This window comes from Apostichopus japonicus, chromosome 21 (assembly GCF_037975245.1).
Source record: "Apostichopus japonicus isolate 1M-3 chromosome 21, ASM3797524v1, whole genome shotgun sequence".
NCBI lineage: Eukaryota > Metazoa > Echinodermata > Holothuroidea > Aspidochirotida > Stichopodidae > Apostichopus > Apostichopus japonicus.
This window is the reverse complement of record NC_092581.1, coordinates 12,184,512-12,211,880: the sequence shown is the minus strand read 5'-3', so window position 1 is coordinate 12,211,880 and position 27,369 is coordinate 12,184,512. Positions and strand designations below refer to the sequence as shown.

The 27,369-nt window shown below is 35.3% G+C and overlaps 1 protein-coding gene and 1 non-coding gene across 3 annotated transcripts; both read right to left on the bottom strand.

Annotated features, from left to right (window-relative positions):
* Positions 1 to 761: 761 nt before the first annotated feature.
* On the bottom strand, positions 762 to 25,427 carry LOC139963092 (nuclear receptor subfamily 2 group E member 1-like). 2 transcript variants are annotated; one of them, XM_071963602.1, is made up of 5 exons: positions 25,031 to 25,427; positions 9,032 to 9,268; positions 3,646 to 4,061; positions 2,820 to 3,066; positions 762 to 1,682 (listed from the first exon to the last, which is right to left on the bottom strand). In XM_071963602.1, the coding sequence occupies exons 1-5, from the start codon at positions 25,101 to 25,103 to the stop codon at positions 1,441 to 1,443; spliced, it is 1,215 nt and encodes a 404-aa protein (XP_071819703.1). In that variant the 5' UTR covers positions 25,104 to 25,427; the 3' UTR covers positions 762 to 1,440. The 2 variants fall into 2 exon arrangements, with proteins under 2 accessions (XP_071819703.1, XP_071819704.1); XM_071963603.1 differs by lacking the exon at positions 25,031 to 25,427 and adding an exon at positions 12,124 to 12,268.
* A 975-nt stretch (positions 25,428 to 26,402) lies between these two features.
* Trnay-aua (transfer RNA tyrosine (anticodon AUA)) lies at positions 26,403 to 26,474 on the bottom strand. Its single transcript has one exon. It is a non-coding gene; the product is annotated as a tRNA-Tyr (tRNA).
* Positions 26,475 to 27,369: the final 895 nt, after the last annotated feature.

Here is a 27,369-nt window from a genome sequence, read left to right as displayed (position 1 = left end):
ACTCTATAATAAGACAAAATTTATATTCTTGGTGACATTCTCTAATGTCGATGATTTCAGACACTTTTATATGAGAAATAGGCTTGAGTCCAGCCTTGTAGCAATCGTAGGAAAAGTTATAATGGTAACAATATTGCAGGAAGATATCAATTCAACTATAGAAATGTTTGAGAGGTCTTCGTATTTTTCATATCCACCACACACCACACCCCTCATTATGCAGTGGCGGATCCAGGATTTAAAGAGATTTGGCGTCCATTAAAATACAATTTTATACGCAGAATGATGAGGCATTCTGTGGCATGTTGTGGTTATAAAATTAGGTCTATGTGTGCATTAGGTCTACACGCAAGGTTTAATAAATAACTACTGTTTTTTTGTTGTTCTCTGTATGGGGTTGAAAAGTGGGTGGATGGGGGTGTGCCCACACAAAATGCCTATTTTTCTAGTTTAAATATGCATACTGTCCGTTTCTAACACACTAGACTTACTTGACCCCTGTAGCTTACAGCTGACCCCATATATTTGCAAAAGTCAAGTATACATAATGCTATTAAACCAAACATATTTTTTTTTGGTGCTTTACACTCGTGTCACTAATATAAGAGCCATGGACTCTTGAACATAATATATCGCCGTTGATTTTTATTTTATTTTCGTATTATAGAAATCAACCCATTAACTTGACAGCATTCCAAGTCAAGCGGTGTCCTCTGCTCTTTTTATTTTTTTTATTAATTATTTTTGGTCGCCTTTGTATCTTCCGACGTTACGGAATTTGCGAGTTACATTAGAACATTTAGTTATTTTCGTTGTCATGGATACATCCAGTATTATATGTATAAAACAAAATACGTCTTGACATAGACGTAGAAACAGGGGGTAGAGGAAGTTGTTGCCCGTCACGTTTTTCAACTAGAGACGCATGCACTACACGGCATTGCTGAATCATTAAACTGGATCATATGTTTTCGCAAGTTTTAGCAAAAGCACTGTTATAGGTTATAAACACAACCTCAAAGTAAGTCGAATATAAAAAAATTGTCTTTTCACTTTGAAACTTTCAAACATTGAAATTCGTACAGTTTACAGCAAGTATACATTTGGACATAAAATAGTCGGAATTGCCAATGTCCCATCTGGGCTACCGTAGCATTTACAAAACTGCTAAGGTTCATATCTGTTAAAGAAGCCAGACTATAGTCCACCGGTTTCTTCCTACTCCACTTCATGGTATATCTTCTTACGTCACTGCGGCTCGATCAAGTATAACAAATGTTAAACCGCTCAGTTATAGTACCAATACTTCGTTTAATATTTAATACAAGTAAGTGTTCTCCATGTTTTCCTCTATCCACAGTTTAACAGGTGACGCCTAAAACAACAATGTTCTATTGTTTCTCTATGCACCGACAGTCATTGTGTCACAGTAAAAGCAAATCAGCTGTTTTGGAACATATCACTCAAAAGTCTCTCGATTGGAATATTGCCGATGGTCTGCTTGAAAAATAAGTTTTCCAGAAATTTACTGTTCACGGCTCGAAGAGCGGGAAGAGAGAGCAGTAAACGGCCAAATCTCATTGGTCGGCTGATATTTGCATATCTCTCGTAGTCGTTTAGCATAACTTGGGCTTGATCTTGAAATGATTCAGCTGTGTACGGTTCACGAAGTCCTTGCGTGTCTGTTGAAAAGGAAATAAACCAAATGCTTAATTATCTCAATTATATATTATGAAAAATTATCCGACTTGTTTAAACTATGCTTTCAAATTACAGCTAGACAAAGCCTTGTTGATGTCTAAGTATGTTGAGATTATCTGAAATGGTTGGTCAAAATGTACTAACGGTGGCATAGGCGGGATTACGGAGGGGGGGGGGGGAAGAGGGACACTTGTCTCCCCCCCCCCTTCATCAGCCTCAATTTTTCCCAGACCTTGAGTTTTTTTTTACCCAATTCGGTCGGTTATTTGAGTGGTTATGCCACAGCAATACTAACAACTCTGCGATACTTTTATAATTAGCAATAATTTTATTACACAGGCTATAAAAAAGATGGACCCATTATGACGATTCTTATTTAAATCCAGTTTTTCCTTTTACTATCTGGCAACACTTTTATGCAGATAACATAATTAGATTTTCAATTACATAACTAGTGCTAGAAATAACCTATAAATATTGCACCATATAACACCTAGGGGCTTTACAAAATCCAAAAATTTCTCACCTCTCCCTTTACCCCCCCCCCCATGTGTCCACCCCCCCACTTTCACACATCAAATCTCGCCCTGAACGGTGGCATATTCATTCAAAAATGTCATTTATTAGCCCGCTATTATTGGTCAATTATGAAAGAAACGAGGCCTTTGTTTTATCTGTTAATTGAAGTATAATTTTCTTTTATTTCCTTTGTTTTTAATTTTTGTTTTGTTCATTGTTTGTTGTTGCATAACTTGAATTCAACAAGATTGATATCCATATGTTAAATATGCGTTTGGAATATACATAATTATGGTCTCTGGGTCAGTCTTTTGACAACCAATAATCTTGAGAGAGGAGGGGCAGTGGAAGAGTTTGCTATCTTTATTATGCCTATATTTAGTGAGAAAAAGTATGTGTTTAAAGGTAAAGAAACAACTGAAAACCTTAAAGTGGGGGCTTGGAGATTGACCCCAGGGCTTAACTTGGATTTCGAAGCCGCAACCTACCCCGATTTGTAATACAATAACTAGGAAGCTTGATAACAATCTATGATATTAAGGGGAAATTTGAGAAGAACCTCAAGCATCGATGATACAGTTAACAAATGATATTCTCACCTGGTTTGAAGAGAGCTATAGCTTTGATGCATGCGTATTCTGTGAAGTCAATACTCATAGCGCGAACTCTCAAAACAACATCTTGAACGTGTCTGATCTGTGCCTCCAAATCTCTGAGTTCTTCTTTGGATAGCGACTCGAGTTTCGGTGAAGCGGCTTTTAATATTGACTCTGTATCCAAAGGAACTCCCCACTGACAAACGCCGAGCAAGAACAGATCCCTCCAACCTTCTTCTAACAAAATAAGCTGGATATCAAAACAAAACAGAAAAAAAAATTGAGATTGAGATTGAGACAGGATAGGAAATGCAAAAAAGTATGCCAATCTGCAATGGATTGAGCGTGAATAATCCCGACTGCTCTGCAGCCTATACTGTATCTCTACGACCACCCACCACCCACCGAGTCAACACACTAGCAAAACCAATACGGTCGCTTACATCGTGAAGTGTTTATATTTCTATTAATATTATAGCTAACTATACAGATAATGTTTTCAGTGAAATGTGTGTCTATTTTATTCTCTGTCGATTTCTAGAAAAATCATGAAAGCTTTGGAGGAGTACACAGGGATCGGGCATCCCTCCCTTCCCTCCCACTTCCCTCCCCTTCCTTCCCCTTCCCCTTCCCTTCCCTTCCCTTCCCTCCCCACACCCCACCGCCACCCACCCCCAAACCCACCCCATCCACCCCACGCACCGGACATTCATCTATCAAGCCCCTTTTGTTTCTTAATTCTTTTCCAATTTAACATTCTAAAGTTGGACCTTCAAATTAGGCCCTGTTTTAACACTTCATGGAGACCTATATATATATATATACGTACCTGATCTCGAAATGGTAATAATCTGAAACAAGGGATGCTTTTAGCCCACTTGACAGATGAGAAGAGAAGCCTGGCTGCTACCTCAGGGAGGCATTCGGGATGACCACCACTCCCTAATGTTGATTCTACTCTCACAGACATTGGACCCTTGCTTTCTCGTCTAGCACTCAGATCTAAAGCCATGGGGCTGACATTACATTGTTCTGCTGTAAGCAAACTGTGATAAAACGTGCCGTAGTACATGGACGAGGAGACGAGGGTTATGGGAGGTGTTGGTGGGGTACTTCCATGACGTGGTTCGGGCATAGCGGGGGCCATTGGCCTTCCTGTTCGAAGGTCCTGAAGACCAGGGTTGGTGGTCATTTCCGCAATCGGCTTGCTCTTTGGCTTACGTGGACCACGTTCATGTTGCACAGCTATAACAGGGGGAAAAGGGAGAGAACAAAAACCAATTTAATTTTTTTTTCTCCAACAATGAGAACATTTAAAAATCTTTTACATTTCTGAGTTTTTTTTTTAAAATAATAAAAAGCAACAGCGTAGAACGCCCTAGTAATTCATGTTTTTATGAAACTTTCATGGGTTTACTTAAGTTATTTAAATTAAAGAGGATGCTTCATTAAATAATAATAAAACTGAAAAAAAACTGCAACGTATAACAAAACGGTCAGAGCAACAACAGCTGTTTAAAAAAAATGTATTATAGAAATTCACAATTTTAATTTGACAAAATTCATTGTCAATTCTTTAGGGGTAGAGAACTCTAAAGCTAACTTCCCAATTCGTTCCAATCAGCTTCTCTTATTTTGTCACGTGATTCAGATCACTAGACAAGGGAAGGATTCACGTCCGTAAACAATGAGAATCAATTGGGCTGACAATTTGGTTGACTACGCATGCCTGATTTAACGTCCTTTGAAATCAAAGTACTTTGAAGTTAAGTGTCGGCTTTTCTTAGACCCATTCAATACCCCTCGTGATTTTATTCATTTTCCTTCCACCACCCCCCCCCCCACTTTTATCATCATTATCATCACAACTCTATAAAAGAATGAAATCACTGACCTATCAATGAACTGATAAAGTACAACTTTGAACATCACATTTATTCTCCGACGGTTCTTTCCACACATTCCTTCGACTAATAAAAAAAAAATCAGACTTTCAATCGGAAAACAGCTGTGCATGCATGTAGCGATGATCTCATTCACTTTATCACACTACTGAAACTCAGCCTACCAGCCCCTTTGCACCCTCCTGTCAAACCCAGAGGTGTCGGCTCCCCCTACAAGTTTTCACACCTCTAACCGTTGGGAAACGGTCACCGATTTTTTGAAAGCCGTTTTTTTTTATTACTTTTATTATCTTTTTTATTTAGTTTCTAGAAAGCCGGTTGAAATGCCAGTCGTATCGCACAGTTGACATGCGCTGTTTCTCTCTCAATAACCAGTAACTTTCCCACGACTTTAGTCACACGTGGTGCTATTGTTTTAAGCGTCAATGGCGCACGACTACTACAAAGGATGGCTTTCGATATCACCAGGTCGCTTTGTTTAGGCCAATGTCAACCAATAATCCCTTCGCCGTGAGAATGTCACCCACCAATAATATTATATATATAGCTTGGTTTTTTTTATTACTATTATTAATTTGTATATTATTGTAGAAAGTTTTGATGTAAATCATGACGAATGGAGTTTAGTCACTTTACACCTGTGCAACTCAATAGGAAGAGATTTCCCACGAGCGTTTTAATTTGCATATTCATAGACACAGACTGGATCATCCGTTACAGATATAGAATGACAAAACCAGCCGTTTTCTTAGTCTACGTTATTTCTAAGAATGAAGACACATTTGAACAAACATGTTCAGTATTCACAACAACGAAAAGTCGTGCATCGCCCCCCCCCCCAACAAATAAAAAGAAATGAAACATTATCATAATGAAAACATATAGTTTCAATTTTGTCGAATTTTTAACTGAAAACAAGGGGTAAGTTAGGTTATTCGTTATGTTCTACGTTATCTATACAATCTATAGTTATTTCCGTCCCTACCCCATGTCCACCCCACCCCACCCCACCCAACATATACACATACTACTGAATAATTGTCAAATACATTCGTTTGTGGGAATAATTAGTCGTTCCGTTCTGTTAAAGTTAATCTGTAAGGCAGAATTAATCATCGGTCCACGAATTAGGTTTTAACATATATAGGCTAACAGTTCATTGTTACGTCACTTATTAAGCCACGCCCTTCTCATTCCTTTATTCCCGGACAAGTAACAATTCGTCATTGAACCAGAGTAACAATTGTTTTTGTAAAACACTAAGAGGACAATAAGCGATTCATAGATATTAATAAATATGGCAGAAAGTAATCGCAATCTATAAACACATTTTCGAATTGTCTTTCAATGATATTGTCTAATTCTTCTCTTTTTATAAAAATTAATTGCTCTCTCTTTGTTTGTCATATTTCTTATATTTTTTCTTTCTTTGTTAATTTCTTTGTTCGTTTATTATTGTTTATTGGTTCACTTGTGTAGACAGGAGTTATTTAACTATTTTTGTTTACTACCTGACCTAACGTCTTTATTTATGTGGAAGAAATACCGTATTCCAACAATACCAACGACGCAACAACAAAAACATTAAATTGAAGATGTTAGCTCTAAATATAATATCTTGCACATAAGTGCGTTTGCAAAAAAAGTTCATACAAAATGAAACTTTCTGTGAGTTTTCCTTTTATCTTGGTAGCTAGACTAATGATGATGACATAATGTTATATCCATATTTTCCTATCACACAATAAGTCTTTCTGAACTAATAATAAAAACATCAACACCTCCCTAAATTCAAAAACATTTCCTTTCCAATTTATAATAACCGCCAAAACGCCAAACTTATTTTTTTACCCTTTTTCGCAAGTTTGTCATACTGCAGTTAAAACGGCAAGAAATTAAGCACGTTTGTGCAGGTGGAAGCATCCGAAGGGGAAATAGCATAATCCCACGGGGAACACATGCACGATAAATATTTCCATTCTCCGACACGTTTCCACTTTTGTGGTCTGATATAAGTTGTAAAATCACAGAACCATTGCGTCGATTTTCCGACATGTGGGGGTCCATTTCTTTATTAAAAGAGGTGCATCGTCTATTGTAAGCGTTGAAAAAGGACATTCTGTCACTTTTTCCTCCTGAATTTTTGTTTTTCAGTATTTAATCGAATTTTTTTTATTATTAAAATTCAAAGGCGTGCACCCTCTCAAGATGGTATATGATTCTTCAATTTTATTTTTATTTTTGATATGAGAAATTGGTCTAGGCTGACAGTTTCATTTACTGCAAGGTTAGTGTCTAATTTCTATCGTCGTGTATTGCTTTCAATCCTGATGATTTTCCGAACTTAAAGCTCTACCTTCCCCATAACCCCCCCCCCCCCCCGACCCACACAAACCCTCCGTCGGGTCATATAGATGGAGAGTGAAGCAATCTTGTTAAAAGTTTTATTGAAAAATGGTAATATGAAAGACATTACTTAATAAATGCGGTAGAAAGACAAGTATATCTAAATTGCTGAAACTGTCTCTTAAAAATAGAGTAACTTTTTCTTGTGTGGTAAAATTATAGGCTAATTTTTGAGATCAGAACAAGATTGTGGAGACATAAAAAAGAATATCCGACTGACAAAACAGCTTTTCACTGACAGTCGATGTATCTCTATACGGTTGAATAAATCGCCTTATTTATCCATGTTCTTGGACACACATTTCTGCATTGCACTTCATTCATTAAACATCCAACCAGAAATAGCTGAAGTTGAACGGATTATTAGGTCACGTGATTAGCTATTGATTTAGGGAGAAAAAAGTCGGAGCATTTACCTAGCGAGGTTATCTAACTACATCAGCACGGCAGTTTGAACGCCAGCTTCGGCTGTAAAAACAGAGCCCACACGACATTGACCAAGGCAGCGATAAAAGCAAAACCAAGCCAGAAACTTATAAATGTATTTTCCATCGTTTTTATCTGGTTGGTGCCACGAAAAAAAAACCGAAGAAGTATAAAAAAACAGGAAAGGGGAAAAAAATCTCTTTGGATTTTTTTCTGTCTTGTCTTTATTTTTCAAAAAATCAACCAAGGAGAAATATAAATAAATCTGTCTTTTGGCAATGTGTTTTTTGATAATCATGATTTACTCAGGCATCTGGTGTCAGTAAAGCGGTAAAGCATGTCTTTAAGATTGAAAAATCAATCCCGCCATTAATTGCTTTCCCGCCAGGCACTGTGTACCGATCGATACCCGATTACAACTGAAGCCTTCTTTCTTTTTTTCTTCTTTTTTTTCTTCTTTTGCAACAGTAACTAACTTTCGGCTTGTTTTAACAAGCTTCTTCTTCTTTATTCTTTGCTCATCTTTATACCATTTCTGGTATTACTATTATTTCTCTCTTTCAGGCTCTTCCAACAACAAAACAAGCGTTTAAATTCGTAAAAGATGATAGAGACAGAAATGGACAAAATTGAAAATGATCGGCTTGGACGAATTAGACGGGGTAGAATTAGATGGGATATTAATTGTTGTTTAATCAGAATCGTGGTAACTTTTTAGAGGTCGAATCAACACACGGCTGACAAATTATCTACACGGCAGAGCGCGGTCGTTTTCACGGAACGTTCACGTGTTGAAGACTATATAAAAGTAGTAGCCTATATGTACATAGGCAGGTCATCCTATCCTTATAGAAGATAACGTCCGCTCTCTCCCGCTCTCTCTGTTTCGTGTTGTTTTTATTGTTCTTATTACATGGTACGATTTCAGGTTCTTTGCTGGTCATTGTAGTGATAAGAACAATTAAGTTCAACAATGTTATTATTTACGTTGAATTTTTTTCATATTTAGGTTTCATCATATGAATAGAAAAGATTGACGTGCGTTAGAGGCTGTTTACCTTTCTTCATTTTGAAGAGATGAGCAAACATCTACCCAACTTCTACCCCACCCCCAACCTCACCCCACCCTCACCCCACCCATTGTCCCCTCCTTACTTTTTAACATGATAATCTGATGACGCTTCCTGTTATTCATTTCTTAAAGCCCATACCTTTTCTATCTCCACTGACCACTGTGCCCTCAAATTCCCTCTTCAAGCCTGCTTAGCAAGATTTTAATCCGTTTATTTATTTGTTTTTATGTCATTCTTTTTTATTATTAATTTTTTGTTGTATATAATTTTTTAAACAATTTACTTTTTAACCTGCTGCAAAGCATGTTGAATTTAATCCACAGATTCAACTCGCAATTTAAAAAGACGAAAACGGAAAGACATTTTTATAAGAGCCAATGAGTTCAAAGAGTGAGCAAGCTCTTACCATCTTTATTCATCTCTGCTTCAAAGCACTTCTTTAGCCTGCATGCCCGGCACTGGTTTCGATGAGTCTTATCAATTGGACACATGCCTTTACCCTCTTGTTTGCATGTGTACATCCTGTTGCGATGGATACTCCGCTTGAAGAACCCACTGCAGCCGTCACAGGCGTAAACCCCGTAGTGTTTACCGGAGCTACGATCACCACACACTCGACAAGGAATATCTAAAAGTCTGTCACCTGAGAGAGAAGAAAAGAAACAAATGTAAATAATAAAGGAATCGTATTGGTACTTTAAACCTGTGAGTCATCCGATGGGACGGGACGTTTCACCACACATTCTTCGGTTAAACCCCCTCCCCAACTCCACAAGTGACACGTTTAATCATATGCGTATACTGCATGTCCTTGCCCCTCCATTCCAACCAGAACACCCCCCACCCTCCTCCCATTTCATCCAAACAATTATGATGGCCATTCAGTATCATCAAGCTAATTCATTAATCGACTATACATGTACTCGAGTGGTACTGATTTCTTTTCTTGAAATATTTGATTTAACAATGTTACCACTCTGCCCGTTGCTAAGAGACATACAAAGTGCGCTAAATAGTCATGGGTTAATGCGCGCAACGCATCATTATGGTAAGAGTAATTCGTAAGCCTTGTCACGAAGATATCTGTCTCAAAGGATGCGCTGTCATCTGACACGCAACTTAGAGATAGCTAAAGTTTGCCAAAAGATATGTAAAAGATATATGTAAGTATATTCTTTAGAGTTACACGTTTTGTTGCAAGACTGTGAGAAATGTGTTCTATATGCACAAATAAATAGACATAATAAGAAGAACAAAGATCAAACAAACGAAGAAACCCAAATTCTGACGAATAAAGGGCCCTAGATAAATTATTGAAACTTGAGTAAAACTGTTTATCATGTCAGCCCAGAAATTTCGCTCTTTTTTTTGGTGATATTTGTTATCATTAAAATATATTCTAAAATATGTTGATTTTCTTTGTGTATATATTGTGTCTTTAAAGTGATTTTCCAAAGTTACACAAAACCCTGGCAGTCGCCCAAGAAGACACCAAAACCCATGGATTTGTTTTTGAAACACAACTAACAATATCCAAGTAAAACGAAATGAGAACACTAAAGTCAACTCTCCACCAATAGAATAAGAGAACGGGTATTGTCTGCTAGATGACGTCACTTATCCCGTAATAGCGTCAATTGTGAAATTAATTTATCCAAACTTGTGTAAACGAGTTGGCTATTGTCCAGATTTAAAGCTGTAGATATGAAACTTACATTAGCATGGTGTCACTGGTAAGGGTCGACATACGACAGGTCTACTGTACACAATAAATCAGAGCTATTCGATAACCATTCACAAAGGATTTATCGAAACTAACAAAATGATAATAGTAACACGAAGATAAAAAGGGGAAATAATTCCCTTTCTGCGTGGAGTAACGGTTAAGTTTTCTCAAGGGGTTGTTATACAAATGTAACAATACAACTGTCTGAATAAAAGAAAAGAATAAATAATATTTTTGGCCAAATGAGGGAGATCCACAAACAAAGTTCTCCCTCTTTTTTTTTTCTTTTTTTTTGGCTTTCTTTCATGACTTATTAATATTTTGGGGTAAAAGATTAAAGAGCATTGCTATAATATAAAAGATATGGTCAATGTGTAGGGCCTTGAACATTTGACCTGGATGAGGGAGATGTTCGCTTGTATAAAGGAAGTTATTTAACCTTTGACTTTTATAGAATGAATCATTGGCAAACTTACTTGCATCAACATGACAAATGAATTGCATAAAAACACTATAAAAAATATATATATAATATATCTTGGACATTGCTAAGCCAATTAAATGCATGTTCCTGAGACATTGAAATCATTTTTACATATACTCTTCTATACGATAGAAAATTACTAACATGGTCATCATGTGCATAGTTAACAAGGGAACGTTTTATTGCTATTCTGATTATTTGTGCAGGTCTTAATAAGGAAGTTTACTGAACAAAGAAACCATTAAAATATTTATTTTTTAGCAAGATTAAAACAGAAGTAAATATGTCCTCAGTCATAATCAATATGTAGCACCGTACGTGTTGCTGTGTTCAAATTTATATAGGTTGTTGATTAAGTCACTTAATGATATTAACTGTACATGCGAAGACTAAAAGTCAGAAAATACAAAATAACCCCCACCCCTCCCCTCCTCCTCCCCTAATATGTCTTCAATGACACGAAGTTTGATCAAATCTCAGATTATATTCATACCATATTGTAAATATGTAAATAGGCCTACTTGTAAAAGACACGTGACATATCATGGATGATATGAAGTCAAGAAATTCGTATGTTTAAACAAACAGAGTAAAGAGAACATTTTTTTTGTAAATATACGACACGGTATATAAATACTGTCATAATGTTCGTGTTTGCATCACCTGACCTGACCCGGAACTACACTACGCACATGCGCAGTGTAGCGTTAATGAAACGTCTTATTACTATGCCGTGACCTAAGCAGAAGCTTTCCCGGTACAAAACTTTACACACATTACTCGTGTCGTAACCAAAAAATAAGTTTATCTTCATAAGGCATAAGAATATATAAAAACATTAAAGTATCATAACAGCATAAAGTGAATAAAGTTAAGCTGAACGTAAAGATGACAGCCAGCATTCACTCTCCAATGAAAGCAATTATACATCGCTATAAATGTTTCAAAAATGTTAAACAAAATAGCCGGCAAATTTTTCACTACATTCTTCACCTGCAGTGGAGATAGGTCAAATGTTGTGAGAGTGGTCAAACTTGTGAAGCTAAGATGTCGCACACATCAGTAAGTAAATGATAATATCTACATGTTGTCGTCTATCAGTTTTAGCACATTTTCAATATTGATTTTTAAACTCTATAAAAAATAAACTGTTAACCTACTTTGTTGACTTTTTTTTTTAATAGTTAAATACATAACCTTATTAGGAAATAAAATCGTCCTGGTGCACATCATAATTTTATTAATTGTGGCATATTAAAACTAAATAGATATTCAATAAAGTACTTACACTTAGTCATTATTGTAGCTTATTCAACCTGTCGAATTCCCGAACTTGACTGTAATATTATTCACTTGGCAAAAAAGTTCACTTGTTGATATCTTCTATTTCTTTCTTTCTTCTTTAAATCTTTTAGGAAAGTTGCTCTTCTCTGTCTTGTTCAAAGAGTGTCTTAAATCGCTCGTTGAATGCAGTTTAAATACTTTCAAAAGTACCGATGTATATCTATCTCTCTACAACAACAAAAAAACCCAAATTACCACCTCTAAATTGGTCTAAAGATTAAAAAAGGCTATATACCTATACACGACCGAATTGTATCACACCTTACAATAGACGGCCACTCGTGGGAAATTAGCCGAACAATGGCTAAACACGGGCTGACATGTTGATACGCACGTGTGCTATCCTACCATACACAAACCGCCCGCGATCATTGTCGTCGATGTAGCTTGCAAATACATGAATAGTTTACTTTGATAAAGAAAGCAGAAACGACGCAGGGAGAAAAGGTTTCTTAGCCCTATTTGATATCACTACTACAGTACTGTTTGAAATGTTGATGAGTTAGTTGATGGTTTGTCGAGGAGTAATGTTTATACAGGAAGGGTGCGACAGTGGGCTGACAACGGGCCAACTCGCTACCGAAACGACATGATTTCAAATCTGTAAACGCCTGCATGGTGTTAGGTTATTCAAGCGGTTAAGTACTCCTTTGTTGAATAATAGCCTATTGTTACAGGTTTCAGAATATATGAATGAAAACAGAGAATATGAAAAAAAAGTTGAGCTAAAAAGTTTGAGGAAGAAAATGAAAAATCAAGGTTGATTTTGCCGTTTAAAGAAAAGGGAAAGGAAAGAATAAAAAGTGAGAATGTAAAAACTTGAGGATGGGAATGGCTTTGTCATCAAACAAACTCCATATGTCTATCTTGGTTAAATTCGAGGGGTGTGAAATTCCCACGATAGAGAGACTCGGTACTTTCTTTCTTTCTTTCTTCTTTATTTCTTTATTTAATTATATTAAATAGCAAAGAAAAATCTATCAGTCTCTGCTCCAGCCCTTCCCTCCACCCAACTTTTCATATTGTCAACTATACTGTGTTTTGTTGTAACATGCTATTAGGTGGGGGTGGGGGGGTTATATCTTTCATTAGGATCCTATTGTCTGACGTAATCGTTTGGTCAGGTATTAACATGAAGCCACACTTACTAAGTGTTAAATAACATCAAATAAACGTTGATCTAAAGAATATATAAGAAAATATACAATCTCGGATCCCTTTGTATATGTGGTGGTGATTTGCGTGAAGATGCGTAGGGGGAAGGTGAGGGAGGGGAGAGGGCGGCGTTCCGACTGGATAGCTCCGTGCGGATATATAGCATAGCAAACAGGAAGAAACGGACAAGTTTAAAACTTTCAATCAAAATCAATTTAGAGGACATTGCCAGGGATCTTAACATACACACTGTTCCTTCCCTCTCCTGTAACATCATCCCTTTTCACCCCAAAAATTTTCGAAAGTTACTGAGGCTTGTTACGTTTCTCTGAACCTTTCTGAAGCTGCATTTAATGATTAAATGACACACGAGGGACGTAAAACAGTATCATACGTTCAAATCATTTGGCGTGGGGTGGGGTGGGGGTGGGGTGAGCGTGGGGGTAAGGGCAAGGAGGATGGCTGACGTCTATACATCAGCACAACGGAACTTCACTATAGACCTATGTTGGTGTCTGATATTGGAAAAAAATATACAAACAGTCAAACTTCCCTTTTGTGATTCTTTGCTACACTTTAATTCATGAGACTTGGAGTGTGAAGTTGGAGGCGTTGTAAGAAACTTAAGTTACAGCAATACCCAAAAAAAGAGGACTTTAAGGAGCTCGAACGATCGGGCTTTGATGTTATTGCGAAAAGAGGGAGAGGGAGATAAAAGTTGGCATTGTGTAAATCCTAATGTAGCACTGTTCCTCATTAACAAAAAAAGAAGCATTTTTTCCGCTTACTTTCCTTTTAAAATACATGTCATTTTTGTTTTGCTTTTCCCTCATGAGAAATAGCACTCGCTATAATGATCCTTTCTGTTCCGATTTCTTGATATAAGATTGTTTTTGTGCTGTGAAGTATGAACCACAGATACTTAAGCAAACTCAATAAGCACTTAACAAAAGGAAGGACTTTCTCTCAACGGGCTATGAAAAGGAGGCACATGGGTTTTGTGTGACATCGCTTAAAACGTTTATGTATATAGTGGCGTCTATGGCGTTCCACAGACTGTGGGAAAGCTTCCCCCAAATCGATGGAAGGACTATTCTGTCACGCCTCCTGGTCACGTTACCAAGGTCATCACGTTGTCTGGTGGGGACACTGTGTACACAGTAAGGGATTGAAGAACGAAGAAACTTGTAGAATGAGGGGTAAAGGTCACAAACAAAGCCAGGAGAAAGTAAAAAACAATATTCTATTGTACTGTACCTCCTTGATATGATTAAACTTAAAGACAAAGTGATCAAATGACCAATCAACGAAAAGTAAATTAGGTCACAATAGTTTGATAATTATATGACATTGAATTATATATATATATATATATATATATATATATATATATATATATATATATATATATAGTGTTCCACTATTCTCAACATATATTCCGCTCTGTCCACCGGACATAGAGCACTCTGCGCCAAGATAGACGCCAACCAACCGACTCTAAATAAATATAAATATATATATAAGAAACAAACGAAGAAATTAAAGTAATCAGAAATATGAAAATCGACAATCATCTCTACACAATTCAGCTCTTTTCGGTATATTAAAAGATGCTTCGTTTCAACTGTTTAGAAAATAAAATAAATTATGCTCCGCATGTGGTATAATTGTATACTTTTTGTTGTTATTATATTTTGTATATCAATTTCTAAACTTTTTAAATTTTGAATTGTGTGACTGAAATTGTTCCTTTGCCCTACAAATATATAATTGACCGGCGTACGGTACAATTTTCTTCTTTTTCCTCTGTTAGTTATTGTTTCTGGTAAAGCATTTAAGTCTCACCCATTTTTTTGTCACAGCGGGATCTAACATTGTAATCACTAGGCGAAGATTTTTATAATATCCAAACTTTAGTGGATTTACAAAATATCCAGACAATTTGTTTGAGATAAAAAGTCTGTTATAAAATTGCTCCTAATTATAGGAAACTTGTATATTACTTGTGCCTCTTGTATCAGCAACATGAACAACTAAAAAACAAAATAGAAAACAGAGAGAAATTTGTGATTAATTAGCTATACATTTTATGGTTATCAACTGATTCGGTTGTCATTATCACCCGCCCATCCGGACCGATATATATTTCATAATTAGTGCTGCTCTTTTCTCTGGCAATCCTAAAATTTTCAAGGATTTTGCTTTAAAATTTAAACTGATATATATATATATATATATATATATATATATATATATATATATATATATATATATATATATATGTATATATATATACATATATATATATATATATATATGTATATATATATATATATATATATTCTCTTAATTTCTCTCTCAAATTTTGCTTTCCTAATTGTCTGTCTTATTAAACTCAAAGGCCAAATATCAATTTGTTCTCTCCTAATGACGGATTTAAAACCAGATCACAAAGGGATATAGGCGTTTGTAATCAGTAAAGACCCTGGGTGCGTCGCAACAGATACACGTGCACGCAGTTCCGTCTCAAGGGTCTTTGCTCGAGCTATAAGCGAAGGAAAGACTTAAAAAAGAAAAGGGAAAAAAGTTTATTAAAACAAAATCTAAGAATAAATGATAAATTAACGACAGAAAAATGAGGATAAGAAGGACACGTGTTGATTCTAAATGATTTGTATCAAGTTTGATAGGTGTATATAATTGTATCCTTGTAAAGATATTTATTTTACCATTGAGAACAAGACAATTCTTACTATTGGCCCTTTGTTCTATCCTTTTGTTTGTTTTCTTTTATCCGTATATCTCACTCGTTTTATACCAGTTTTCACTCGCTGTGTGTGTGTGTGTGTGCGTGTGTCTAAATTTAAACGGAAAGCAATGTTCAAATGTTATATAAACTCAAGGCTAACAAGATCTAACAAAAGGAAGATGTCCCGGTATAACGTTAAAATATTTATCTACCATGTTCTTTCTTTATGTTTATATCCCTTTGGATTCCTTTTCTTTTGAATGGAATAATTATCAAATAAACTCCGTTAATTAGAGAGACTAGGTATACTTTAATTATTGTAATCAGCAGGGTGATCTCGGTAATCAATTTACTGAGAAATTTATTAAACTTTCTTGTAAACTACATCATATAAAAAGATCAGCTATACGCAAAGACATATGCTAATACCTAATTTGTAGGAGCATGTACCTGCCGGCGATATGGAGTCGATTGTCATATTTTAACCTTTCTTTATCATTAATTATAGAAAGGAATTATTCTTATTTTCATGATTTTTGTGTTTATTCTGCTTCATTTTGTTCTTTCTTTGCTGATATTTCAACAATCGTCCATCCCTTTCATCTGAACAGATTTTTGTTTCTGGGTACAACCAACAATTTTTGTACAGAGGGAGTTGTGGGGGAAGGGGAGGAGGGGGAGGGTAAGATGTTAATTTTTCAAGGGAATTGGTATAAGGGGTGAGGTGAGCCCTCCCCGTTGTGAAAGTTTGGTTAAATTGAGGATGCGTGCAACGTTTGAAATAAATGTTGAATAATTTTCGAACGTTTAGGCTGTAACGCACATACATGTTATATTCCAAGACTGTTGCACTAAAGGATCTTCTTGGGCAATATTCTGTCTGCCAGTGGGAGAGGAAGTGGTTGAGCCCCCATGGTTTCATTCTGGGGCTAACCCCCCCCCCCCCCACAGCCTCAAATTATAGTATACGTTGTTGCGCTACTGATTTCATTAGAATGGTTTCGAGGGGTACGTAGAAAGGTATAGGAGGGTGGAAATGGAAAAGAGGAGCCGGCAGAGAGGAGGGGGAGAGGCACATGGGAGGGGGGGGGGCTGGAAGTTATTGCCAGTCATATCGACGGGGATAGGAACGTGCCCAATGGACTGAGGAAGATTAGGAGTATAAGAGGAATACAAATAATAGAAAACAAAACAATGTGGCATTTTCTAAACATCGCTTCTGAGTTCACTCCACTTGCATAGCGGAGCGGCTGAGCATGCAATGTTGATACCTTTGGCTAACACGTTCACACTACTGACTGTAATCGAAAGTTCATGCGGGGACCAGGCAATGGGGGAGGTGGATCGAGTAACCATTTTGCCCTACACTTCGAATGCGAGCCTTGCATATGACATCAATGTTAAAATTATCACCAGACGAGTGTATCGAGGATATTATAATAGAGGGGACGTGACTCGGTGGTCGTTGAAGCCGATTCCCACGTGGGGGTGGGGGAGGGGTGGTTGGGGACGGTTGGTAGTCGTCCTCAAGGGAAAACATAGACGTGATATGGTGTAATATGAAGTATATCTAGGTTATGTATTATTAGTCTATAGTAAGGTCTACACACAAGGTTGCGCTTACAATGTCGTTTATTTTTTTGTGAGGGTTGAACAGTGGGGGGGGATTCCACACCCCCCCCCCCAAAAAATAGTGATAGCAAATAATTCCCTTATAATCGACCATAGCCGTAGATAACGATATGAGTCTTCTAATAATAATCTTAAAAAGTGTGTCTACAAAATCCACAAAGATATCTGTTGACTTTAAAAAAGCTTAAAATTAAAATCTTAGCAAAGATCAGAATATATTGTTTTCTTACATTGATATTGGGCCTCAACCGATGGTGTTTTGCTGTATTAACACCATCACCTCATAACGCAAGAACATTTATCAGCCCGAGACTAGGTGACGTTTCGGAGGCTACTTGTTTCTTCGTCTTTCAACATGAGGCCGCAAAAAAGAGTCGTGAGATAACACAGCATAGGCAGGCAGGGTAATTAGAATTTTAACTTGAAAAGGTGGTACTTTTGTTGAGGTTGCTTCTGATAGCAAATGGACATGCATGTAATACTAGGACCTTCCATCATGAATAAAAAACAAGTTACTTGTCGTCTGCCCATCAAAAAGGCGGGAAAGTAATCCACGAAAATGCCTTAGAGATTTTCGTTTTAGTATTACATGTAATTTTAATAATATAGCGGGGGGGGGGTGGGAGGGCTGAGGAAGGAGTCATATAAATACCGTGTTCGAGTAAACATGCATACGTCGGTAAATATGAAATGAAGAAAGAATTCTGTTGTTTTTTCCCACAAGTAAGATATGTCCTCTTCAATTGGTAGATTGAAAAATTCAATCGAATCGAAGAAAATATTAAAATAGTAGAGTAAAATATAACTTCTACCGCACCAGGGGATAATCAGACTTGTTTGCATTACGACTAATGTAACAAAGATAGTTTATTGAGTTTACTTTGAAATCTTAAAATATACCAACGGTTACAATTTGCAATTTTATTCAGCCAAGACTGGTTCCATTCCTACCATATGCGATCTTTCTTCAACGCATACCTGGGTTGAATTTCGCAAATTAAACTTTCATTAAATTTTCGGAAACCGATAGGTCATAGAAATGCTTTTAATCACATTAACATGTAATCTGCGCACGTGATAGTTGTGTTACAACGACGACGGACAGTGTGAATGATTCATATGCAAATAAGCCAAGGTGTGATTATTAAATATTCATGACATGCAGATATGGTGCCCCGAAGGGAACTATTAAGGTGATGCTATATAGTTCAGAGTGGTGAAATATTGTCACTTACTCTGATTCAAATATTTAGAAGCCCAAGTACAAAATTGGAACAAATCTGTAGGTTGTTCAAATAAATGTAGAACAAAATTGTACACAAATGACGAGGAAATTAAACCTAATAAGTTTCAAAGACTCGATTAGCCTATCAATGAATATACCGTTTTATTTTATAGATATATTGTGTTTTGTACGTAAGTACGTAATATGACGTCACGTGGAAATATTGATATTGTCTAAGAGGTATAGCAATTTTTCAAGAGTGGGGGTGGTGGGGAAGGGTTGGATGGGGTGGGAGAGGGTAGGGTCATCTCTGGCAACTGATGAAGATTTTTCAAAGCTTCCGTTTGCTTCTTAGTTGTTGTTGTTTTTTCTTTATCTTTTCATATTAAAATGGTTTAAACAAAACATGTCATATTGACATTGTCAAAATTAACTTCTAACAGCTGCGTTAGAAACCGACAAGTTGAAAATATATTGGTACGAAAAACTGCAATCAATTTTCAATCAAATATTAAAGGAATTGTCTGGTGGAAGATTTTGATACATTGTCCTTGTAATTATTATTTTTCTCTTTCTAACCATGTAAAAATTGTCCCCATTCGACATTTTCTTCTTGTAGAAATCTGGTTTTCAAATTCACCAGTTTCTCACCAAAAGTACCGTTTGTTCGAACGCTTCAATATGGTGATTGACGTAGTGCTTGCAGATAGGCAAAACAGGCGACTTGAAGTTAGCACTCCCAATTCCGCAGCAAATTAACTCACGTGTAAGCACATTGGATTGCCTCATATATATAACGTACATACTCGCGAACGTATATACTACGATGCTCAGTTGGTGTACTTGTATAGCGTTACACATAGTACACTCACACTCAAACCACAGTTCATTAACTGTTCTTCGAAATCGCTGAAATAAAATTCACGGATCAAATTAACAGTAAAAGGAAACTTGTAAAGTATTCGTTAAACCGAAAGATGAAACTTGGCGGGATCGATGTCATCGCAGAACTGTCCGATTGTAAACGTTAGTGTAGCCTATACACGCGGACATTCTTCGCGCTGGAGCTGGATACCGCGATGTATAAACAACGAAGAGCCTGCTGTTAAAACTTATCTTGTGTTACACAAAGACCACGAAACCACCGATCTACTACATATATTGCGGCTTAAGGAGTTTTTTAAATCATATCTAATTTATAAGAAATTTCACCGGAAATTATTGAAGAAATTGATCGAATCGTTGTCAGAGCAGAATATAGCACTGAGAAGCTTAGGCTTCGCAGAACTGTCCGATTGTCAACGTTTGAGTATAGCCTACATGTGAACATTTTTCGCGTTGGCGCTGGATAGCGCGATGTATAGCCTGAACAACTCAGAGTCTGCTGTTAAAATTTACCTTCTGTTACTCAAAGACCACGGAACCACCGCTCAAGTACATGGCGGCTTAAGGAGTTTTTGAAAACATATTTAATTTTTAAGAAATTTCACCGGAAATTATGGAAGAAATTTATCTGTATACAAACGCTGTTTTGTTGTGATTACCGTATAGGTACTGTGCGGAGGGTGGGTTATGACGCAATCTGCTATGGCAGAGCTGACGTCACGTATTGTACTGTTCAAATCATATTTGAATTGTCTATCCATAACGATTAAAAAATCGTTTCTCCGTCAAACGCAACATTAGCGTTCTCATACTTTGACAACATGTTTGGAAAATTATTTACTATTTTTTAAGGTAACTTCTTTGGGCCACCAGACAATCCTTTTAATAATAAAAAAAAATCAAATTTCACTTTTGTCCACTTCAGATGAAATTGTGCAATTAACATCTTTTTAGCTGAAATTTTGAAAGTTAATTGTTTATATTTACTCAATGCTTACGATCATCAAACAAACCACTTTATATGTGGTGATGCCATCATTAATACTTAAAAAGAATTTAAAGGCCTTTAAGTTTCAAGATTCAACAAATATCCGTGATTTTAAATACAGAGATTTTTTATTCTCCAGGAAGCATGTCTTCTTGTCAACATTCTCAGTTCTATTTGAACCCTTATTAAAACTGCAATTTTTTACCGGTTTGTTTCTTCTTTTTCTTCTTTTTTCTTCTCGTCCAAAATTATTAAAACAGAGAGACATTCTTTTGCAGCTAACCCTACATCATTTTCCGTTCTCTTTTCGAAGCCCCTCTTGACTGTTTTCCAAGTTTTACGCTGAAACCGTGGCTACAGACACACGTGCCCGGACGCTCGAAAAACCTCTTGAGCCGATCAAGAGGTGTCGTTTGGCAAAGGCGTTTTTTAAATATTGTACTTGACCAAAAAAAAGACAACACGTGCAGAAATATCATAGCGCAAAAGAAAGAACCTCGTGTAGGCGACATATATATAACTTCGAAGCCAGGAAACAAGAGTTTTCGGAGATATGCCATGTGATGAGAAGTTATACAAACAGTCATTTATAATTGAGTTGTTCATTTAAACCTTCATTAAAAAAAAGGAGGAGAACAAAAAATAACGATTAATGAAATGCATTTCCGTGTTGGCTGGTAACTGACAGATTATAAATCACTATTATTATATGATGGTGTTTCAAAAGTCGTTATATTAGTATTTTTGTTGTATTGAGAAAGAAATATGAAATACGTGGGCTTAGGGAATCATAGGCCAAAGACCTTATATCCTTTGGACCTATATATTTGGATGTCTTAGTAAAGGGAAAAAAAGGCAGAACAAAAATATTCAGTATTTATTTCATATTTAAATATTTACCCGAGATTCTTATTGTTCTTGTTGACGAAAATGGTGTTCTTCAGGGAGGAGGGCCGAGCCCAGCCATTTTCTTTTGATTTTTTTTTAAATTTCTTTGAAATTACAAAATTAGCTGGTACAAGTATAATAAATGTTTAGAGCATTTCGCGTGTAGATATGACCGATATTTTCTTTTCTTATAATGCACCGAATATTTCGGTAGCAATGTCGGCATCAACCGATACTTTTACGATCGCCCCTCCGTCCGCCCCCCCCCCACCTCCTCTTCGAAGAAATGCTAGATTCGCTAATGACTTATGGGAAAGATTGTGAAGACGGGGCATTTTAAACCTGACATCATTGATTGTGTCACATCAGGACTGTGACATGTCACGTAATCGTGACGTCAGTGTGTCTGGTACGAAGTTCAAAACTGCTAGAAGTGCAAAAAATGGTCACAAAATTTCCACAAAAAAACGTATTGTGCTTTGAAGTATTTCTCCTATAATTCTGGAATATATATTTGCATTGTATTCATAATTTTGACTATCATTTCATTAACAAGTTGTCATGGTAATATTAACTGGATACGGCAGTCATAAATATAACTGACGCAATATCAGGCCAATGCGTTTTATTTGGCTTCAATTATTAATGTAGGGGAGCATGAGTGGTTACGAGGGAAGAAATTTCTAAAATTAAAACTAAATTTTTTATGACGAAATCCATGACGTCACAACAGATAACGGCCTTTACAGGATCCGCGGATCATTTATAAATGTCATTTTAAAAAGTGCTGACTACCTTGTGGTAGCACACGTCTTTATATAATTTATAGATTAAAACTATACATATTCACGACAAATCCGATGACGTTACGACAGATAACGGCCGCTTACAGAATTTCAATTTAAGAGTAGGCTATAGATTTAATGTAACTAGCTCAAGTCGGCACACATCCTTATCAACTATTTTCTTTTACTATTTTCTTTTCCTTTCTAATTAGTCAATATATCCAAAATAATTTGATTGAAATTCAAACATTTAATCTGAAAATGTCTTATGAATAAAACCTTTATAATAAAAATTCAATCAAAAGCGATTCTTTTTCTTTGCTTCATTGTTACACATCTAAATGGATTGGTCAACACTTATATTATATAGATTAAATAATATGTTGCATGACGAAATATGTGACGTCACTACAAAACAACGGCCATTGCCAATTCTGTAGTAGATTATTGTCTGCACTTTAGTAAGTTGTTCATCACATTTTTTCTGTGTCTTTTTGTATACGTTATAATTTAATTTTTATTTATTGGAGACTAAAAAGTATAACAAAAATTAATAAGTAATATTTCAAATGACTGCATGCAAATGAAAGAAACCAATCACATTAATTTCGACCAACCACGAAATTGCTGACAACAGTTTTTCATTCGGAATAAAAACTGAATTGTGTTTGCATTTTTTTTTTAAATATTTTTGTTCGTGCACATTTCTCACGTTTATCATACTTTGCATACATCCGATCTTATGGTTATATTTCATATGGAACTATAAAATAATTTTTCATAAACCATTATTTTTTAGTAAAAGCATTTTTTTGATCACAAATGCCTTTCCTTTCTTTCGTTTGGTTTGGTCAACTTTTCGTTTACATGTATTCAAAGTAACTCTATTCTAATTAAAGGTTTTGTTCCAATATATGGAAATATTTTGACTAAATTCGATCTGATGTGTCCAAAGAGCTTCTTCGTATGTAACATTGAAATCTCAAAGATTGTTCATGATTTTCTTGACAATTATTAATTTTAATTTTATTTCCTTAGTTTTCAAGTATATAATTTTTGAGTGCGTTTTATTCTAGCTTATTACCTTTTTATTGCTATTTAACAATAATTGTGATGTTTTTTTCCCCTTGTTGTTTATGGCTTTCCTTTTACTGACATTGTGGTATCTTGTTTGACAACTTTGACATAATTTCCATATAAATAATCACATATTTTAATAATTTAATTGGTAAGCTTATTCGAAATGGTTAAAATCTTTCTTGTTCATTTCTATGTTTATTTATCAATAAGTTCAAATGAATTTATTAAAAGTTAAATGTTCATTTAAAGACACTACCGTATCTTCTATACAATATATATATATATATATATATATATATATATATATATATATATATATATATATATATATAATGTTGGAACTGTACTAAGACAATAACTTGCAATTACTTCCTTTGTTTCTTTCTTTCTCGTTTCTTCTATAGAAAATCATTTAATAAAATAACAGAATATTGCCTCGAACTTGGCAGAAAACCCTATCACATATAAACTGAAACGAACCTGTCTATTCTATCTCGGGCTGCCATCCAAAAAAATGTTAACAATTAAATCAATGTTTAACGCTCACTTAAGTTGAATTACATCACTAATGAAAACAAAAACTGATTTTAATTTTGAAAGAAAACAGACTCAGTCACAAACACCAGTTATCCCTATTCTTTTCATAAAAGATCTCTATTTTGCATACTTGGACAATAAGAATTATTTTAATTTTATAATTCCTTTGTTAAATGATCTGATATTTATTTATTATATTTTTTGCAGCTCACTTGTTTTTATGGAATTTAATTTTCGTTTTCTTTAAACTAGGAAAAGTCGCGTCGTTCAGTGGTATAGTCACCAACATTTCTATGTTATGTTAAGTTATTGCTTAGTGATCATTGAACTATAACAAATTCTTGACTTTAAGCAATAACAATATTTTTTTTATAAATTAGTCCTATCATGTTTCATTTCGGTAATACCATTATATCTATAAATGACTTTCATTCATATATTATAGATATTTTCATTTTAAATAATAAAACTATATGAACAAAGATACTTTGCACAGGTTTCTTCCTTCTTTTTTGTATATTAATTCTGTCAATCGTATGAGCAAGGTCCTTTTTGAAGCCAAAATGTTGTATATAAGTGTAAAAGATATATATAAGAAAATAAATCAATAAATAAGAAAATACATATATATAAATAAATCAAATATATAGGCCTACATATTCATATAAACACACACACACATATTTATATATATATATATGTATTTATATAGTTTCTTATTTATTGATTTGTGTATTTATACATCTTTTACACTTACATGAAAGTCTTTTATGGATATAATGGTATTACCGAAAATGAAACATGATACGACTCATTTATATATATATATATATATATATATATATATATATATATATATATATATATATATATATATATATATATATATATATATATATATATATGCCCGTTAAAATAATTTCTTACTTGATCTTTGGTGTTGTTGAGTTTGGGGTTGAGGTACGAGCACTAAGCCATCTTGGAGTTCCGTTCCCGCCATCTTTACGGTTTCGTCTTTGATATCACCAGAGAAAGCGAATCACGATATATGTTAAACGAGAAAAACCCCACTTGTCATCAAATTAGGGCGCTGTTTAATCTCCTTACTTCGTTCAATTACTAACAAGAAAACTCGTGAAAGTTAAAACCGTGTAATTTAAAATCGCGTTCCTTACTCGATCGTCACTAGACACACTTGATTGCGCATAATTGAAAGTCTATCGGAGTACTCATTCCGTGGAAAAGTTGGATTTTTTTCCTGTCTTTAAAAAAAAAAAAATTGGGAAGAGAGAGAAGCGCTCATTCGAATACACCTCTGCATCTAAAATGGTCCATGGGAATTGCTGCAGGTGCCGAAACTCTTGTCTCATTGGTTTACCAATCAGTGACGTCACTAACAGGTTCTCTCGTGTTTTAATGATTTTGATACTCTTTATTAGTGTGGTATAAACTAGTTCTAGTTGAGAAAATGAACATACCACTGAAATGGAGTCTTTTGTAAATTTTGCCCAGAAAAAAAAAAATTCTCTGGATAGCGCTGTACCAATGATGAGCAAGGATATCAAATGTTTTTGGGATGAAATCCCCGGTGTCTGATAGACCCAAATCTAATACCAAATGTGACATTTGAGTTGGTTGCTTTTGAGTGCGAGTATCATCACTTTACAACCGGTTAAAAAGTCCCTAAGCACCACTAATATGTCTCACAAGGGTTAATTGGGTCCGTATAGTGACTTCAGTTCGTTTAAAAGCTAATTTTGAGGCGGCCACTCGGGTGAAGCTATCTTGTTATACGACCCAGTCTTGTTTGTTCGTTTTGGTCATTAAGACTTACGCCCGTGTTCTGTCCTCTTCCCCTCTTAGTATTATGTTCTATTTAATAATTAATCGGCTCGTATCAACGTTTCATCCTTTCTTTAATTTCAAGAGACCACACGAGTACTTCGTTGACATAAAAGTCACTCAATGGACGAAGAAAAAAACTAGGATCGTAAAATCAGAGCATTGCGATAGTTAGTGAAGGAGACAAGGAAAAACAAAAGAAACAAAGAAAGAAAGAAAGAAAGAAAATGAGGTCTTTTTGTTGCGAAGCAAGACTAAATAAGAATAAGATAGAAGAAATGAACAACCCCAAATCGTTGTAAGTAACCGTGCACTTGGGGGGCTATGTACGGGTTCTACATCTCTACATACAACATTTGAGTAATCCTACATGTATGTATATATATGTATATGTATATATATATACATGATTGAAAACGTAATGAGTTTTAATATCCAGAACAGTGAAAAAACTTCCAGCCTCCACCGGGATTCGAACCCGGGCGTCCCGCTTTATATGCGGACACCCTAACCACTAGGCTATGGACGCTGATTATATGACCAGAGGTTCGAAACCGGTAAGGAAGGTCGTAATTCCACTGTAGGCGTTTAAATATATATATATATATATATATATATATATATATATATAGGCCTATATATATATATATACACATATATATATATAGGCCTATATATATATATAATATATATATCATATATATATATATATATATATATATATATATATATATATATATATATATAAAACCCTTTCATTTTCTCTCTCTTTTTTTTTTTTTTTTGATTAACAGGTATTGTCTTCACATAGACTTCTTTTTTTTATTGGCATTATCTTGTGCTGATCCCCTTACAACTGGTCGTCTTGATCACGTGCCTTTGAAATAACAGCCGTGATATCGAGCTCCCTTCTGACTTTTATTCCTCTCTGACGAAGACAACTGAGGTGTTGGCTGCATACGTCGATTGACATTACAACAGTATGTTAGCTAAGAGCATTTTACTTTAAGATTTGTGTTAATAGAAAAAAAAATCAAACAGGGAAAAAAAGAAGAAACTGTTTGAGCTCGAATGATATTACTATCCTTAAGTAAAATCTTGAGGAATGATCCTTCGATGAGAGGGTAATTAAGGCAGTGTCTAGGCCCGTTAATGCTGCGCTAAACCTCGAGCATGCCTCCCTTTAACTTTAACAAATTTAATATTTGACCCTCAGTTGAAGAATCATAATCTTCTCTTTTTTTTTCTCCTTGCACTTTAAAAATGTTCTGCCAGCAAACTTAAAGTTTGCATGATGTTTTTTTTTACCAATTTTTTACCAAATGACATATTTAAGTTTCGAGATTTGATATAGACGATATTTTATACGAAAAGGAAAAATATTCAGCTGTCTTCATAGATGTTAAAAGAATACTTTAAAATAT

Bases quoted from the DNA above. Each gene is read 5' to 3' on its own strand.
- LOC139963092 (XM_071963602.1), bottom strand. From the start codon at position 25,103: ATGGCGGGAACGGAACTCCAAGATGGCTTAGTGCTCGTACCTCAACCC. The intron at 4,062-9,031 runs GTAAGAGCTTGC...CCCCTGTTATAG, and splicing joins AGCAGAGATGAATAAAGATG to CTGTGCAACATGAACGTGGT. The intron at 3,067-3,645 runs GTACGTATATAT...TTTGATATCCAG, and splicing joins TATTACCATTTCGAGATCAG to CTTATTTTGTTAGAAGAAGG.